Source organism: Benincasa hispida, chromosome 2, assembly GCF_027475165.1.
Source record: "Benincasa hispida cultivar pf3 chromosome 2, pf3_genome.v1.1, whole genome shotgun sequence".
Lineage (NCBI taxonomy): Eukaryota > Viridiplantae > Streptophyta > Magnoliopsida > Cucurbitales > Cucurbitaceae > Benincasa > Benincasa hispida.
The window spans coordinates 61676835-61695651 of record NC_143479.1 but is presented as its reverse complement, the minus strand read 5'-3'; the positions used below and the strand labels follow the sequence as shown (position 1 = coordinate 61695651).

The 18817-nt window shown below is 32.9% G+C and overlaps 1 protein-coding gene across 3 annotated transcripts in view; it reads left to right on the top strand.

The window, feature by feature from the left end:
• The window catches only part of LOC120071937 (uncharacterized), a 32506-nt gene extending 18672 nt beyond the window's left edge, over positions 1–13834 (top strand). The window contains exons 4-5 of one of the 3 annotated variants that reach the window (XR_016528005.1): positions 8–138; positions 1300–1986. Coding sequence is in view for 2 of the 3 variants with exons in the window: in XM_090311396.1 (XP_090167522.1) it covers positions 13602–13643 (42 nt within the window). In the remaining variant the exon portion in view is untranslated. Of the gene's footprint in view, positions 1–7; positions 1987–13601 lie in introns of those variants that run through there. The other 2 variants (XM_090311396.1, XM_090311398.1) reach the window with 2 other exon arrangements.
• Positions 13835–18817: the final 4983 nt, after the last annotated feature.

The following is an 18817-nucleotide window of genomic DNA, read 5'->3' as shown; positions in this document are numbered from 1 at the left end:
GATTAAGGCACAGGATTGCAGGGATGTTACATGAAGCAGCAAATCATCTCACTCTGTCACCGCAATCCATAGAAGAGAGATCGCTGCAAAGATGGATGCATCAATACACAACGTTGGCAACAACGCAAATTTGGGGGTGTACTCTTCCTTATCTTTATTTCAAATTTTGTGCTATCACATTGCATGTTAGTTTTAAAAGCTTTATCACCGCATCCTCTTTGATTACCGCAATCATTTGACGTAGATAAATTTAGTGAATCACCACATACTGTTTCTTTGCGAAGTATGATTTCAATGATGAAAAATATGCTTATATTTCTTTTGTATATACTAGAGTCAACTTAGTCTTAAGATAGTCACCTCATGAAATATTTCTAGAAGTTAGGGGTTTGTTAGCTTTCTTTCAAACTCTCTTTACAATGCATTCTAAGAACATCACATGACTCATTTCAATCTTTTGGCAATGAGGACATTGCCGTATTTTAAATTTGAAGGTGAGGTATTTATTTTCGACCTTGCTATTTTTTTTTAAAAAAAAAAAATTTTAACAACTCCACTGTCAACGCAATGGGAAACCCATGTTGATAAGAGTTAAGTTGTGAAAGACACTTACCCATAGTTGGATGTCCGTATGACACACGTGGGGGCAAACCAAAACGAGAGTAAGTCACCAGGATCAACGCATAAATAAATGACTGCAACTCCACTGGCAAATAGGTATGAGTTTAGTCTGAGAAATAATGCATTACTCGTAGTTGGATGTTCGCATGACACTCGTGGGGGCAAGCCAAAACGAAGGCAAGACACTTGGATCAGTGCAAGGTCAGAAAAAAATAATAATGTCACGAAATATGCAAGGATAAAATCATTTGACACCCCGATGGAAAATTTTTCTTTTTGAAATAAATCATGCGATGTTCTTGAAATTAGTAAAGTCCTTTTGAAGGTTAAGCTTGCAGTCCCTAGGTCTTAGAAATATTTTAAGAAGAGACTTGAATAAGACTGAAGGAAATTTTGGCATATAGGATTTGAACGAAGTATCCTTGAGAAATCTAGGAAAAGAACTTTGCGTTTGACTTACTAAAGGAATCTTTAGCTTTAGCTTGGGGACAAGCATTGTTTAAATTTGGGGGTGTGATACGGGCAGAAATGCGTGTTATCATAGTGCTAAGTTCTTGAACAACGTTGGTTTGCGTTGATGAAATATGTTAATTTGCGTCCATTAAGCATCAATTTCATAATATTGCGGTCGCATGCGTTCATCACATTAGAACAGTTGATTTTTGTACTTTTGTGCAGAATATACGTTGACGCAATGCAAGAATTCTGATCATAGGAAATCATCGGTCGAGCGCAAGTTCACCGCAAGGCTTTTCGATGATTGTGCTCACAAACATTCGCCCGAAAAGGATCGTCGCAACCTGGTCAGCGCAACATGGTGGGCGCATCTGGGTGAAAGGCTAATTAATCGCAATGGGACAGAAAGCTAATGACAGTTGAATCCGAATTAAGTTGACAGCCGTTAACGATCACAAGTACACTCAACTTTTCGGTGACCATTATTTGGCGCATTAATAAGGAATTAAAGCCATCCCATCTATACAATCATGAGAGAGAAGCCTTTCACCATGGATGCTCTATAAATACTAAGGGCATTCTTCAGAAATGGGGTTCACGAGTTCAGCAGTTAGAGATTTCATACTTCTGTTTGCTCGTCTTTGTGCATAGTTTTCCTTTCGTTTTAAGGCGAAGCAAGAGAAGAGTGGTGACGCTGGAGATCGCTTAGGGCAACTCGAGAGAGAACCTTGAGGCGAAGAAGCAAAGAGCGGGCCAATTCTCACGAGAGCGAGATTATCTTTTGAGCACGAGTAAAAATCAGTGTAAAAGCTTGGGCAGTAAGAGATTGCTTCGAGGCCCTTTATTCTATACTTGCATTGTTATTTTGTACTTCATCTTTATATTTATACAATGGAAGTTCTATTTCTACATCTGTTCACTCTCTTAGCACGCATGAGTAGCTAAACTAGTCGAATGGGTTGAGGAAAACTAAGCTAACATGACCTAGGAAGTTCATTGCTTGCGATTTTCTTGTTTTATGTTGTGCCAAATACCCTTTAGAGCTACTCGAGAGAGAGTCTAAAGAAAGAACCTAATGACTCGAGAGAGCTAGGTTAGAATCTGGACTCGAGAGAGAAAGATTAGAATTGCATAAATAAGAGATAGGGACTTAGAGATAAGCTCTGTTTATCAACTTGCATCACATGCATCCTAGAGATGGGAATGATATTATATGGTCGCCTTATTTGTGTGTGTGTCATTTCGTCATCACATAAATAAGAATTGAGGCTTATGTGTAGGTCTTATAGACTTAGTGCATATATTGCATGCGTTCTTGCCTTAGAAGTCGTGGCATTCGCACTGAGATGTGCGTTCTAGCCTTTAGTTTCAAATGTCAGACAAACACATTTACTTTTTTTTTTTTAATTAAGCTTATAAATTATTGTAAGTGAATCGATTTTGAATCTTTATTAGGATTTAAAAAATCATCAATGCATAAATTCTTATAAGTAAATTATGTCAATTTATCAAAATGATGATTATATTTGAATGGATATTCAAATAAATCTTAATTAGAGTCTAAATTGATTCACTTATGTAAGCTTAGAGATCTAATTGATAAAATGACAAGTCTCACACGTCGTCTATCCAATAAAATATAATGGAAGGTTTAATTTGATACACTTATAAAAGTTCAGGGTTTAAGTTGATACAACTATTAGTTTAGAGTTTCAATTGATCCAACATCCAAAGTTCAGGGGATATAAATTCAACGAGATACCGACTTTGAGTCCCTGATGAAAGTCAAGGGCTAAAAGGAAGAGGCAAATGTTGTCACTTCCTCTAGGAAGTTCCACAGAGGTTCGACCTCTGGAATTAAGTCTGTGCCTTTTTATCTGGCACAAAGAAATGGAAGAAGAATAAGGAAGGTCGGGGAATAAAACTAACTCAGTGCAGGGCAAGAAGTCCAAGATTACCAACGAAAACTGTTTCCACTACAACTAAGAGGGACACTAGAAACAAAACCGTCCCAAGTATTTGGCAGAGAAAAAGAAAGCCAAGCAAGGTAAATACGATTAACTGGTTTTAGAAACTTATTTTATGGGGAATGATGATTTAGACTGGATAGTTGATTCAGGGGCCACTAATCGTGTTTGTTCTTCTTTTAGAGAATTAGTTCCTGGTAGCAGCTCGAAACTGTCGAGATATCGGTGCGGGATGGAATATGGAATTTCGTCTCACCAGTGGCAATAGAAGGCATGAAATTACTCTTTTAGAAATCCTTTCTTGTTTTGAACAATGTTTATGTGATTCCTGATTTGAAGAAGGAACCTGATTTCTGTACAAACTTTGCTAGAACAACAGTACTCTGTTAATTTTCATATAAATAAAATGTTTATTTATAAGAATGATTTAAAATTTATTCTACAAATTTATAGAGTAATTTGTTTATACTAAGACCGTTAGCAACTAAAGCGCTTCTTAATACTGAAATGTTAAGAACTACAACAACTCAACATAAAAGACAAACATTTCTCCTAAGAAAAATGCCAATCTTTGGCATTTAAAAATGAGTCATATTTATCTCAATAGGATTGAGAGGTTGGTTAGGAGTAGACTTCTAAGTGAGTTAGAAGAAAACTCTTTACCTGTATGTGAGTCATGCCTTAAAGGCAAAATGATAAAATGACCTTTTACTAGAAAGGTTATAGAGCCAAAGAGCCCTTAGAACTTGTATATTCAGACCTCTATGGTCCTATGAATATTAAGGCAAGAGGAGAGTTTACATATTTCCTCTCTTTCGTAGATGATTATTCAAGATATGAGTATCTTTACTTAATGCAACATAAGTCTGAAGCTCTTGAAAAGTTCATAGAGTATAAGGCTAAAGTTGAGAACTTATTGGGTAAAACTATTAAAACACTTTGATCAGATCGAAGTGGAGAGTATATGGATTTGAGATTACAAAACTATATGATAAAACATGGAATCGCATCTCAACGCTCAACACTTGGTACACTCTAGCAAAATGGTGTATCAAAAAGGAGAAATAGAACCTTGTTAGTCATTATTCGGTCTATGATGAATTATGCTCATTTACCTAATTCGTTTCAGGACTATGCAGTAATGAATGCAACTTATATTTTGAATAATGTTCCATCCAAAAGCGTTCTGAAACATGTTTGGAATTATGAAGAAGTCGTAAAGGCAGTTTATGATACTTCAGGATTTAGGATTGCCCAACACATGTGTTTGAGGCAAACCCAAAGAAATTGGAACCAGTTCAAAATTGTGCTTATTTGTAGTTTATCCAAAGGAAACGAGGGGTGGTTACTTCTATGATCTTAAAGAAAATAAAATATTTGTGTCGAAAATGCTATATTTGTGGAAGAGAACCACATCAGGGAGCATAAACCATGCAATAAGATGTTGTTGAATGAAATTTCTAATGAAACTATTGAAATTTCAACAAGAGTTGTTAAAGAAGCTAGTACATTAACAAGAGTTGTTGATGTTGATTCATCCAGTCAAGCACATCCACCTCAAGAGTCGACGGTGCCTCGACATAGTGGGAGGGTTCTAAACCCACTTGCTCATTATATGGGTTTAACAGAAACCCTAACTGTCATATCGGATGGCAACATTAAGGATCCATCGACCTATAAACAGGCAATGAATGATGTGGGCTGAGATGACTGGGTTAAGACTATGGATCTCAAAATTGAGTTTATGTACTTTAATGTTGGAACGTACCATCATGCAACAGAAGTGACCATGATCCATAAGAACTCTAATTCATTAATTTTGGTAGAAATGAAAGCATGTTATAGCAGAAATAAATGGGTTTCAAGATATACCTTTGTAAAACTTCCTCAAAGCTTGAAACTAGCTGCTAATCTTCTCTGTATCTTATTGTAGACCACTCCAAGTTCTTCTCTACTATCTTCTTGGTGTTCTAGATTGAGTAGTGGGACTCAAAATAAGCCTGAATTAAATGAATTCAGAGACAAGCTCATAGTTGCAACCCAAATGAAGAACACCTTTCTTCTCTCGAATTTTTCAGAAAAATTCGATCGGTTGCCTTACTTAAAAAATACTCCAATCTCCTCAATATATTGCAGACCCTCATGCAAAGAGATTTGCTGCATGAGATGCAGCTCATGCTTGGAGTTAATGAAGCTTGAGAAGAAGTGGGTTGTTAGTGAGCTACTTGATGAAGACAATGGAAAATACCAATTTTCCATTTTTGTGATTTTCCTTTCTTTTTCAATTTATCAAAATTGATTTCATAAATCAATTATTTTAATAAAATTGAAAATATTATTAATTTTACAAAATTAATTTCATAAATTAATTTTCTTAATAAAATTAATAAATAATTATTTAAACAATTTAAATAATTCTAATTAATTTAATATCAAATATTAAATTAATTTTTACATAATTCCATATTCAAATATTTAAATCATATTTAAATAATATTTCTCTAATTTCATTTAATTCTAATTTGAACGTTTTAAATTAACTTATCACGCTACTCTAGAGCTTATCCATTTACGAGCTAGTAGGGGGACCTCACGGACGTACAGATCATGGGCTCTAACGATCCGAGATTAATCGGCTAAACTCATTAGACCAAACTAACTCCCATTCGTTAACTAATGGGTGATTCCACTATAGCCTATAGCTGAACTCCCTTCACTGTAGATATATTATGTCCACTCGATATAACCATGATTAGTAAGTTAACCCTTCACAGGTTGTTCGTAATAACGGCTGGGTCGAATCTCTGTTTTACCCTCGAAATTACCTCTTGTTCCTTAAGTCCCACTGATCCCTTAATGAACAATTGATTTGTGATCCAATCAATAAATCGAATCCCTCTCAAGCCAATGAGAGAGTGAGGCATCTTGTTCAAGACCCAGAATCAACACTTGAAGGGAACAACCTCTTACTAACCCTAATCGGGTAGGAGTGAATTCTGTCTTGCACCCTATGTCCCCAGATATTCACCTGATCTTATCCCCAAAATGGTAGGCTTATTAAGTAGAGAAATTGGTCTACTCTTATTGTTTACCGATCAAAGGATAATCCCCAACAAACAGGAGTTCATAGTTAGCTCAGGATTAAGGTCAAGTTACCTAGGTCATCGTTTTGAAATAGTCAGTCCTAAACAGTAAACAACGTTATAAAGTAAGAGTGACTAGTTTCGTGGTCTGATCTTATACAAAACTCATTTGTACAGGATGCCCCTACTTCTCATGTCCCAACATGAACGAATTAGGATCACTTCGTTTGTAGCACTTTACAACCCTTTGTAACAACTATAGAGTAGGCTGTATCCAATAGTGTTACCAGAATAAGGCACCCAACCTTGTTCATATACTATAGATCATGTTGACTATTTTCTCGAACCTGATTCACTTGTATGTCTTCACATAAAGTTCAAGTACTCATATAGTAGTCAAGGGACTTAAGTTTATTGGATTTATAAAAAACAATATATTCAATAACAACTTATTGAATTTTTAGAAGAAGTTCTATTGTTTACAAACCACGAGTTTTAGGACATAAAACCCAACATTTAATTTGATCTAGGATCTTGTAGATCAACCTGATAAGTAAAACCTATAGGTTGCAAATGAATCTATAAGAGAAAAAGAGGTGTAGATGGAAATGTGAAAATTTTTAAGGTTAGACTTATGGCAAAAGGTTATACCCAAGTTGAGGGAGTAGACTATAAAGAAACTTTCTCACCTGTTGCCATGCTTAAGTCTATTCGGATTCTCTTGTCCATTGCTACATATTATGACTATAAAATATGGCAAATAGACGTCAATATTGCCTTTTGAATGGTAATCTTGAAGAGACCATATACATGCAGAAACCAGAGGGATTGATTAACCAAGGTCAAGATCAAATGGTTTGCAAGCTTAATCGATCAATTTATGGATTGAAACAGATATCTCGATCTTGGAACATAAGATTTGATTTTGGATCAAGTCTTATGCTTTGACCAAAATGTTGATGAACCTTGTGAAGGGATGAGCGAACATCCGCATGGAAGAGGATCAAATCCCAATTCCATTATTTTAAAGAAACAATAAATTAGAGGACAGAAACCATTATGCATTCTAAAAATTACAACATGCTACAAAAAAAGAAAAGAGAAGAAATTAGGGTTATGTAATACATACTCTTGAAGTCACAATTTCTTCTCAAATCCTTCTTCTTGATGATGAACACTTCAAAACTCTTGGATCACGAACTCGTCAAAATAGCAAACCAAATCCAATTTGGTTTAACACCACCACAACAGAAACCTCTGTATTCTCTAAAGGGTTGAGAATCAATGAGGAAGTTTTGTAGGCTTCTCTTAATTCTAGGAGAGGGATGATTAAATTTCAGAGGAAGATTTTCTTTAGAGAATTGTTTGGAGAGATCGAGAGCACAAACCTTTTGTGTTTACTAGGGAAGAAGAAGATCTTCTTTAGGAAACTGATCCACTTCCACGATATTGAATGAGAGAATAATTGGGGGGGGGGGGGGGGGAGGAATTATTTCCATAACTTCTTCCTTTAATTAATTGAAATTTAATATTAAATTTAAAACTTTTTTTTTTAATTTAGACTTAAGGGAAATTCTTATAATAGAAAAATCTCAAAAATATTTATACTTTATAGCAAAAAGTGTAAATATTTTTAAATATTTTTAAAAAGACCCCTTTAGTTAATATATATAATTATATAATAATTAACTTACTATATAATATATATTGAACTATATGTCATATCTAATATAACATATATAATCTTTAGTTTATATTATATCAAATATAATATAACCTATAGTTTGAAATTCTCATTAAACCTATAGTATTTAATATGAAACAAATTCAAATTAAATTTAACCTATAGTATTTATATGAATCATATTTACATCATTAATATTTGAATCATATTCAAATATTTATTTCCTCTCAAATAAAACTTTATAATGTAATGTATCAAATAAATTATATTAATTCTATCAAATATAATCAATTCCCTCAATTAATTTGAACAATTCAAATGAATCCAAAATTAATTCGATTGTCAATAATTCCAGTTGAGCTACCGAGGGGACCTTATGAACCTATAGATGGAAGTTCCAATGGTACTTGGTTAATTAATTAAACTCTTTAATTAAATTAACCAACTTCCATTAACTGTAGGCCACTCTACTAAAGACCGACAACTGCACTCTTCGCATTGCAGATATATTTCCGTGTCCATTGGATATAACCAATCAACGGTGTGTCGACCCTTCACAAATTAGTCGTAAGTAAAACTGTGTCGAAATTATCGTTTTGCCTCTGTAGTTATATCTAACTTGTTAAGTACCACTGATCTATCTAATAAAAAATAAAACATAGTCTAACTATGACTAAACCCCTCTCGGCCTAGGAGAGGGTGTGGTGCCACATTATTCAAGCCTCAGAATTAGCCCTTAAAAGAGAAATTTCTATACTTTCTCTAACTAGATAGAAGAAGTGAATTTCTTCTTGTGAAGTTGCGTTCTCAGCTTCCTAATCAGACGAATCCCCAAAATAGAAGGCATATTGAGTTGGCAATACAAGCCACTCTCACCTATGCAAATCAAAGGACTGTCTTCATAGGTAGGAGTTTACAAGTCACTCAGGATTCAAGTCAAGTCATCTATGGTCATCCTGGTAAAATGTGAATCTCTTCTATCAACAGTATTAAATAACAAGACTATTCATTTTGTGGTCCGGTCCTATACAAATTCTTTGTATAGAACATCCCCGCTCACATGTCTCCACATAAATGATCAGTGAGATCATTTTTAGCATTTTATAACAATTGTAACAACTACAAAGCGGGTCGTGTTCATAGTGTTACCAGGGTAAGGTACCTAGCCTTATTCATCTACTACAGGCCATTTAAGTTATCTCTTAAGCATGATCCATCTGTATGTCTCCACATACATGTTTAAGTTACAGAAGATAACCTAGGATCTTAGTTTATTGGTTTTGTGGGTTAATGCTACTAAATGTCAAATAAAATAAATCTCATTTTATTAGATAAATAAATTGTTTGTACATTACAATTATAAACTACAGGGCCCACAAGATTTAGGGCATCAACTTCAACACCTTATGTTTACAAGAAGATCATCAATAGTTCAGTAGCTTTCTTAGTATCGTACGTGAATGATATTCTATTCATTTGGAATGATGTAGATCTATTGACAGATGTTAAGAAATGGCTAATCGTCCAATTCCAAATGAAATATTTGGGAGAGACGCAATTTGTTCTAGGGATCCAGATCATAGGGATCGTAAGGATGAAATTCTAGCCTTGCCTCAAGCATCATATATTGACAAGATGCTTGTCCGATATTCGATGCACAATTCGAAGTGGGGTTTATTACCTTTCAGACAAGAAATTGTATTATCTAAGGAATAGTGTCCTAAACTCCTCAAAAGGTTGAGGAAATAAGACAGATTCCCCATGCATCAGTTATTGGCAGCCTAATGTATGCAATATTATTTACTAGACCTAACATTTGTTATGGAGTAGGGATTGTCAGTAGATATCAATCGAATCCAGGATTTGATCCCTGGATAGCATTTACGACCATCCTCAAGTATCTTTGGAGAATGAGGAACTATATGGTTGTATATAGGTCTAAGGATTTCATCCTTACAAGATATATTGACTTTGACTTTTAGACTAATAGAGATTCTAAAAAATCCATATCATGATTAGTGTTCACTCTTAACGGAGCGGCTGTACTCTAGCGAAGCACAAAGCAATGTTCTATTGTTGGCTCCACCATGGAGGTAGAATATGTAGCTACTTGTGAAGCTGCCAAAGAGGTTGTACAGTTCAAAATTTTTTTGACAGATCTGGAAGTTGTTCCAAGCATGTCAAAGCCTATCACCCTCTATTATGATAATAGTGGTGCTATGGAAAATTTTAGGGAGCCTATGAGCCACAAGAGTGGAAAGCACATTGGGCGCAAATATCATCTCATTCGAGAGATTGTGCATCAAAGGGATGTGATCGTTACAAATATCGCTTCAGAGTACAATGTTACTGATCCATATATAAAGATTCTCACGGCTAAAGTTTTTTAGGGTCACCTGGAAAGTTTGCATGTATGGGACATAGTGGGAGATGTTATTGGGTATAATGTATGTCGTAGTTTATTGCTTTGTGTACTATACTTTGTAATTGTACACCCCACTAGCTTTAGGACAAGTGGGAGACTGTTGAGGTTGATGCCCTAAATTTTGTGGGTTTCATAGTTTGTAAATTATTTGTACACAAATTATCTTTTAATAAAATAAAATGTTATTTTATTCGATATTTAGTCTGCATTTACCCAATCCAATAAACTAAAATCCAAGGTTATTTGATGTAGTTTAAACATGTATGTAGTTAAAATACATGTAGATCATATTTAAGTAATAATTTGAACAGTCTGTAGTATATGGATAAGGCTGAGTATCTTATCCTAGTGACACTACGAAGACAACCCACTTTGTACTTGTTCCAATAGTTGTAAAATGTTACAAATGATCTTATCATGATCATTCATGTGGAGATGTGTGAGTGGGGATATTGATAAGTTGTAGAAATATAAGTTATTATATCTTTTTATTTAAGAATAATTAGGAAAAATTGGAGGAAAATGAATGAACTTGACATGAAATTCATGTAGATAATCACACCTTGCGTTTATGTGTTACAAAACTCATAAATCTTGGAGATTATAAAATCTAACATCTTTGAACGCAAGATTTGAATGAAATGAAGCAAAAAACAACCAAGGAAACAAAAGCTGCAGCTATGGATGCATGAAAAGTGATGAGATCAATGCCCAATCTTGCGCACAGAGGACTATGTGTTTAGCAAACAACATGAAAGAAAATGATAAAACACGTGGGCGGTGGAAGTCAAATAAAGACGTAAGTTGGTAGCGATTTGAGACATTTGCGGCAAAACCAATGAATTTGTGACATGAATAATCGACGCAACAGGGCATGGAATTAAATATAAAAGTGTCAGTACATCATTGGAAAGAGGCAAAGAAGCTTCCCTTTTGACGCTTATAAATAGACCATTGAAATTGAAGTTAACTGTGTGATTTTCTTTTAAGAAATTGGTCGAAACTCTACCAAAAAATCTCCATATTTCCACCATCATCTCCAACCTCTTGAGCTTATCTTTGAAGTACTTTGAGTGACAACTCAGTTTTCTTCTCTGAAAAGAGAGAGCACCACCAGCCACCATACAAGCCAAAGGAAGCAAGAGATTGCGACCAACAACTTGACATTTCTATTCTCTATTCTTTAACATATTTTATTTTACATTTACATTTGCATTAAGTTAATGAGACTGAAAAAATCATACTTTTAATATACATATGATGCCTCTCATATTTAATCCATTCATGTCGTCTCTATCTTTAATCATGTGCAACTAAATTTTACATGGGTTGAGAAAGCTAAATTGAAATTTTCCTTAAGTCTTGCATCATATTATTACCAAAGCATGTACTTTGCATCTACAAATGCATATATTCCAATATCAGAGTATAAAGCTAAGTGAATACTCATAATATGCATTTACTATCAACACTGTATAAACACACAATATTCTTTATTTATCAAAGCAACATAACACTCACGATATATCGAAAGTATAACGCTATAACACTCACACTATGTGTTAATTATCAACGCTATAACACTCACGATATATCGAAAGTATAACGCTATAACACTCACACTATGTGTTAATTATCAAAGCTATAACACTCACACTATGTGTTAATGATCAAAGCTATAACACTCACCTTAATTGCTTAGAAGCATTTCTAATAGTTCCCTTTTCAACCTCGGGCTCCCTTTTTACCCCTAGAATCCAGAACCAAATTATAGCTTAGATTACTCATAGTTCTAAACCTTATTTTAAGATACTTCCTTCTACAAAATTATTCTAAAATGTCTCAAGAAGCTTACCATAAAATCTTAGCTCATAACTCTTCATGGTTTAGCCGGAATCATCCAAACATCAAGACTGGCCCAGCTTACCCGATAGCTCGACCCCTCTGTCTTTTCCTCATTCTCCATCCCAATTCCTTAGAGCTTCTTCTCTGGCCCATGAACACTAGACTCTCTTATCTTTCAGATGGCTTTAGAATTACATTAAACGCTCGAGTAGATTGGGAGATCTTCTCATCTCAAGTTGATGCATTCTCCTTCACCTTCACTGTCCAATGCACTCTACTCTCCCTCTCTTTTTACGAATTTTATGAATTGTGATTTGAAAATGAAATCCCAAAGGCTCTATTTATAGGCGTCCAAACCTCCTATGGTGTTGACACCACCTACTTGACTGTATGGCCAAATGTTTAATCCTCCCTTTATCAACATAGGCTGACTTCATCTTGGTTCAATGTGTTCTTCCCAAACGCATCCAACACAATTTCTTAGGGTTTAAGAATTTCTCTTAATCGGACACCTAAATTTTAATTGACATTTGCCCTTACGTCTTCAAGCTTTGTTTATATTCAATTTAGGGTTTTCAATGCATAATTTATAAGATCGTGGCCAAATTCAACACATAAATGCCCGACCATTCGATGCATAGGTGGTTTCCTTCGATCACGTGAGCATGACGTTCGAATGAGGCGTTCAGGCTGCTCTCGCTCTCCCCCACTTTCTCGCTGGTCTTGCTCTTTCCACTTTCGCTCTTTCTCACTTTCTCACTCACAATCTTGCTCTTTCCACTCTCGCTCTCTCCAACTTTCTCGCTCAAACTCTCGCTAAGGATCTCGCTTTCTCCAGCCTTCTCGCTCATTTGGCTCTCGGTAGTGTCGCTCTCTCCATGTTTCTCGTTAAGGATCTCGCTCTCTCCAGCCTTCTCGCTAGCTTGGATCTCAGCAGTGTCGCTCTCTCCAGGTTTCTCGCTAAGGATTTCGCTCTCTCCAATCTCGCCAGCATCGCTCTTTCCAACTCACCAGCGTCGCTCTCTCCTTCTTTCTCTCCACCCTTTCTCTCCAACTTCGCTCTCTCCCAGTCTCTCGCTCAGCCAATCTTGCTCTTTCCCATTCTCTCGCTGCCTTCACTCTCGCTGGTGTCACTCTTTCCACTCTTATTCTTTCCAATCTCGTTAGCTACTGTGAATATGGTTTATCTTCGTGCAACTTCCACACGAATTTTCCCAAATAATTTTCTATATTTTTCTCAGTTCTTCAATCCTTTCTTCACTATTCAGGATTTAAGTCTTCAAGGTTTTCTCTTCTTTTTATCCTTTTAGGGTCCTCTCTACTCGTACTCCAGGATCAAATATGGTTATTGTAATTATAATACCTAACCATTATAGTTTACATTCACTCTTACTAACTGTTGATCCACAAAAGGTGACAATTATTACAGTTATTATGACAATTGTAAAATTATTAGATTATTTACATAACATAAGATTTAACTTTCTCCTAATTAACCCCTTAATCACTTACTTAAGTAGGAAAATGGAGATCCGGGTTTCATAGGAAGACACTGTTTGTGATTTCAGTGGAGGAGGATCTACACATGAAGAAGGAATTTCTAGAAAGGTAAGCATTTTTCTTCTTCCATTCCTTTGCAGAAAGCATGCTTATAGGCTTTTCTAGTGTTTACCTCTGTGTAACTGTATGAATTTCTTTGCATTTACATTGTTTCAAATTGAATTTTAATTGCACGACGTTCACGCGTTTTCGTAAAGGAATTCCATCCCTTCAAGCATATCATATTTTTATATAATATATTCTTTATTGAAATATGCTTTCTTATGTTATTTAATTAAACTTAAATTTATTATTGTTGAACTTAATTAATTAAAAATGATTTAGAATTAGATTATAATTAATATGACATTCATTAAATATATTAATTGGTTAATTTTAATAATAAATCACTTAATTTTCAAATATTTATAGTTAAAATTATTATTGATTCTCAATTAATTCATTTTATCTTGAATGGTATTTATTGCTTAATTTATTAAAATATTAAATTTATATAAAATTATCAAGTATTTTGAAGTATCCTATTTCAGGCATCTACAAAACCTTAAACCAAACGAGCCTAAAGAATTTTCAAGGCTTCTTTCTTCATTTTGTAGGGAATGCGATTCTTAGTTGACCCTGAGAATATTAGTCCTCTGAAGCTAAAATTATTGATTTATATTTTGAATGTTTATGTTTGATGTAATTCCATTCATGCTTGTGATGATATAAGGCTAAATTATATAAAATATTTCTAAATTTTGTACTTTGTGTAAAAAATACTCTTAAATTTTCAAAAATTTTAAAAATACCTTAAGTTTTTAAAATGAGTTAAAAAATATCCTTACTGTTAGTTTTTGATCTATTCATGTTTTGTGTCAAAAATATCCCAAAACTTTCAAAAGTTTAAAGAATATCCTTAAACTTAAAAAAAAAAAAAAACCATTGGTGTTATATGAACAAAAACTATTAATACCGACTTATTCTCTATTTTCCATCTTTTTTCTCCCATCCATTCTTCAATACCCTTTTACTCTCATTTTTGTTAACATTTGTTTATAAAAACTAAGTAAATAAATAAAATTGCACACTTAAATTATATGGACTATAACAAAAAAAAAAAAAAAAAAGAATAAAGAAAATACCAAGGGATTCTAAGACTTAAATGTTTTATCCAAGTTTTTGTGGGATTTTATGTTTTAACTTAAAATTTTGGTTGTTGAGAAAATTGGTATAAGTTAAAAATTAGAAAGTTAAGAGAAAAATGGAAGCATCTACATGAAAAAAAAAAGAGATTATACGATATAAATTGTTTAAAATTGGACTTTTCGAACTTAAGAAAATTTCAAACAAATTGATCACCATATTATTTGTAAGGGCATTTTAAAACTTCTTTCTTTTTTAATTTTAAAGTTATTTTTGTAACAAGGTATTAACGATTTTTGTTTATATACTAAGGGGAGGGTATTTTTTAACTTTTTTTTTTTTTAAAGTTAAGAATATTATTTAAACTTTTAAAAGTTTAGGGGTATTTTTGAAATAAAGCTTTATCGGTTTCCATTCAAGCTTTGAAATTTTTAAAAGATGAAGGATATTTTTGATAACAATTACAAAGTTTAGGGGTATTTTTTATAATTTAATTATGATATAAAGCTCATTTCCATTCAAGTCAGTTTAATTTGTGGTTTCTAAAAAAAGAGTTTAATTTAAGGTTCCGACGCTAGTTTTAAAGAAACTAAATTTGCTCATTACTAGGAGGGTTTTGGCTCCATTTGATGTGAATATGTTTTGGTTCCATTTGATGTGAATATGTCAAAGGCTTTACCCATGCTTGATTTACTCTGTCTTTTCTCTGTTTGAGCTTGAGATGTCTTCTACTCGAAGATATCCACAGGTTGGGATGGAGATGAGGAAGACTTTTACTTCCCCATCCTTATCCCTTATTTCAATTTTCATTCCCACGAAATTTTCAATGAAGATCGAATGATCATTTAATTGGAGGATTTTTACATGGGAATTAATATAGGCATGTAAAATTCATATTTATCTCATAGGTTTTAACACTTTGCCTAGGAATAAGTCATTCCAGACATCCTCATTTCTCACCGAAGGATTTTCTTTTCCTTTAAAAAACGGTGGATTTTCTTTTTTTCCCCTCTTCTTTTGTTTTTCATTTTATTAAATTTCATTTTGAATATAGTTGGTTCGGTAATTAATTAATTAATTAATATTAATTTAACAAAATTAATATAAATATTTATTTTAATAAATAATCAATAATATATTAAAATATTTACTTAATTTTTTTTTACAATAAAAATTATTAAATGAATACAATTACTTATTTACAAATTATTGATTAGTTAGCTAGCAATATCTTAAATATATTTAATTAGTACACTAAGATTAGTTAAATTTATTTAGTACAAAAATTTAATTTTTAGTGATAGTAATTGATTACTTATTTTTTATAATCAAACAATTATTTATTGAGATTAATTTTAATGTGATCTTTGATTATGAATATATGATAATTATTGATTATTTATAATTAGTTAATTATTTATTATGATTAATTTTTATTGGTTCATTCATTATTAACCTATCATATTTATAGAACTTTTTTTTATATTCTTTATTAATATTATTTATTAACCTATCATATTTTTACCTCACATTTTCACATTTTATATAATATATTTTTATTAAAATATATTTTCTAATACTATTTAACTAAAACTAATTGAACTTAATTTAAAATGATTAAGCATTAGATTATAATTAATATGACATTAATTACATATTAGTCGGTTAATTTTAATTATAACTTACTCAATTTTCAAATATTTATAATTAAATTATTATTAATTCTTAATTAATTTATGTTTATCAATATATTGAATGATATTTATTGTTTAGTTTATTAATCTATTAAATTTAATAAGATTGTGATGCTTAATTTCATAAGTTAAATACATATATAATTTTTGTATATAAAATTTTGATATCATTTCTTGCAGCAAAATCAAACACAATTATCTTTGATTATCAAATATTTTATTCTCAGACATCTATAAAATTAAACATGATAATCTTATATAAATTAACAAGAGCAGGGAACTTTCTTAAACATTCTCCCCTTTCAACTTTTGTAAAAGCTTAAGAAATGCTTGTAAAAGGTTTTATGAATTAGATTCTTCTCTTTAACTTCATTTTGGGTTCTTATCAAGACTCGAAAGGGTGAATAAGACGTATGAAGCCAAAAGAAAAAGGAAACAAATTTGTGACTGAAATTTGCTCCATAGCAAAGCTGTCTAAATCTTCTTTAAGATGACAGCCAGATCCCTCAAAGCATAATTTTCTTATTAAAATGGCCTTGGGCAAATATTGTCTCAAGAATTAGATTAATAATCTTCTAGATATTCAAAGATCGTTTCAATTTTATTTAGGGGATCAACTTGTGATGCAACTAAAGTAATTAAACCAACTTACGAAAGCAATAAAAGTGATCAAGTATGGAGATTATTAAAGAATAGACATTCTAGAGAATAAACTTCATCCATGGAATTACTAAACTCAATTGTTTTTTGTTGAGATATTTATGCCTTAAATTATATATTATGCACATATTGAGACTTTAGATTAGGAAATTTGTTAATCATTCTTTTTGTATAAATTCCTTAAGGAAATCTCAAATTAATATAGAAAATATTCTTTCTACATGGTATCAGAGCCCAATTACTAGGGTTTTCTACTTTTCAGCCGCTACTGTAGTTCGATCTCTGCCTCCGTTAACGACCAATCGATAGAGGTAGATCTACACATAGATCTGTACATTGCCACACGTCCTGATATGCCTTGCCTAGACAACTCCAACGAATAGCCAAACTGCCGCACTAGTGCAGATCCACTTCACATCCACTATTTTGGAGGCTTGTCCAGATGACTGATGACTCCCAAATTCGCCACTGCACTCCCCCACCTTAGATCCACGGTTTTGCCTGTTCTGCCCTATCACTGCATGCTTTGCTCCATTGTTGGTCCTTGCTCGTTGTCTGTCGCTGGTACTAATTTGTGGGTATCAGTTCTTTGGTCGTGGGTCTCAAATCTATCGTCCAAAGCTTCGTGTCGCCTAGAAATACCCACATGCACAAACATCCAAATCAAACTCCATTCAGATCCACCGATCATCTCGCCTCAGTTCTACCGCCTCAGATTCTCATGCTCTCTCATTTCATCAGTTTTTGTCTCAGTTCCATTGCCTTAGATCCGTTCAGATCCATCGGTCTGATGGAGTAAATTAACATGCAGTGGAAAAAATCAGAATCAATAATCACTCTAATTACATTTACTTTGAATTTAAAAGCATGCATAAAACACTTTTCAAATGAGGGTTTCAAGAACATACTACCTTTATTGAAAAACCTTCAGATTCTAGTTGAATTATGCGAATTTTTCCTTCAATCTTTCAGTAGACTACCAAGAGGAACTTTTCTACTATCCTCAGCCTTGGATTGTATGGTGGGAACAATAAATTGAGGGCAATTGGGCTGAGAAGGAAGAGGGTTTGGAGAGGGAAAAATGCAGCAGAGTTTCAGCTTGCATGAACATCAATTTGAAGTTAAAAACTTCAATTTATTGTGCATGACCATGCAATTTAGGATGAAAAGCTGATGCCTTGGAATTGAAGTGGCATGAGATGGATTAGTGAGTGGGAAAATCCAAAATTAGATTTTCCCACTTTCTAATATTTAATCTAATTTTTAAAAAAATAAAATTGAATTAAAATTGATTTTTCAAATTTCAAATTTCAAATTAAGTTTTATAATTTTGAGTTTCCATAAAATCCAAAATATCAATTAATCAAATTGCCAATTTTGAATACAAATTTCAAAATTGAATTTCATTAAATTGGATAATTAATTAAACTAATTTAATTAATTTAATTTCATATCAAATATTTCACCTCATCAAATATTTAAATCATTATTTAAATATTTGTGAACTCTCCAATTTCGTTTAATTTCGTTTTAATTGTATCAAATACAATTATTCAAAACCCTTTCGAATTTGAACATTTCAAATATGCTCAATTCATTAATCCAAAATATAACTAACGAGCTAGTAGAGGGACCTTATGGATCTACAGATTATGGGCTCCAATGATTTGAGATTAATTGGCTAAATTTTTAGACCA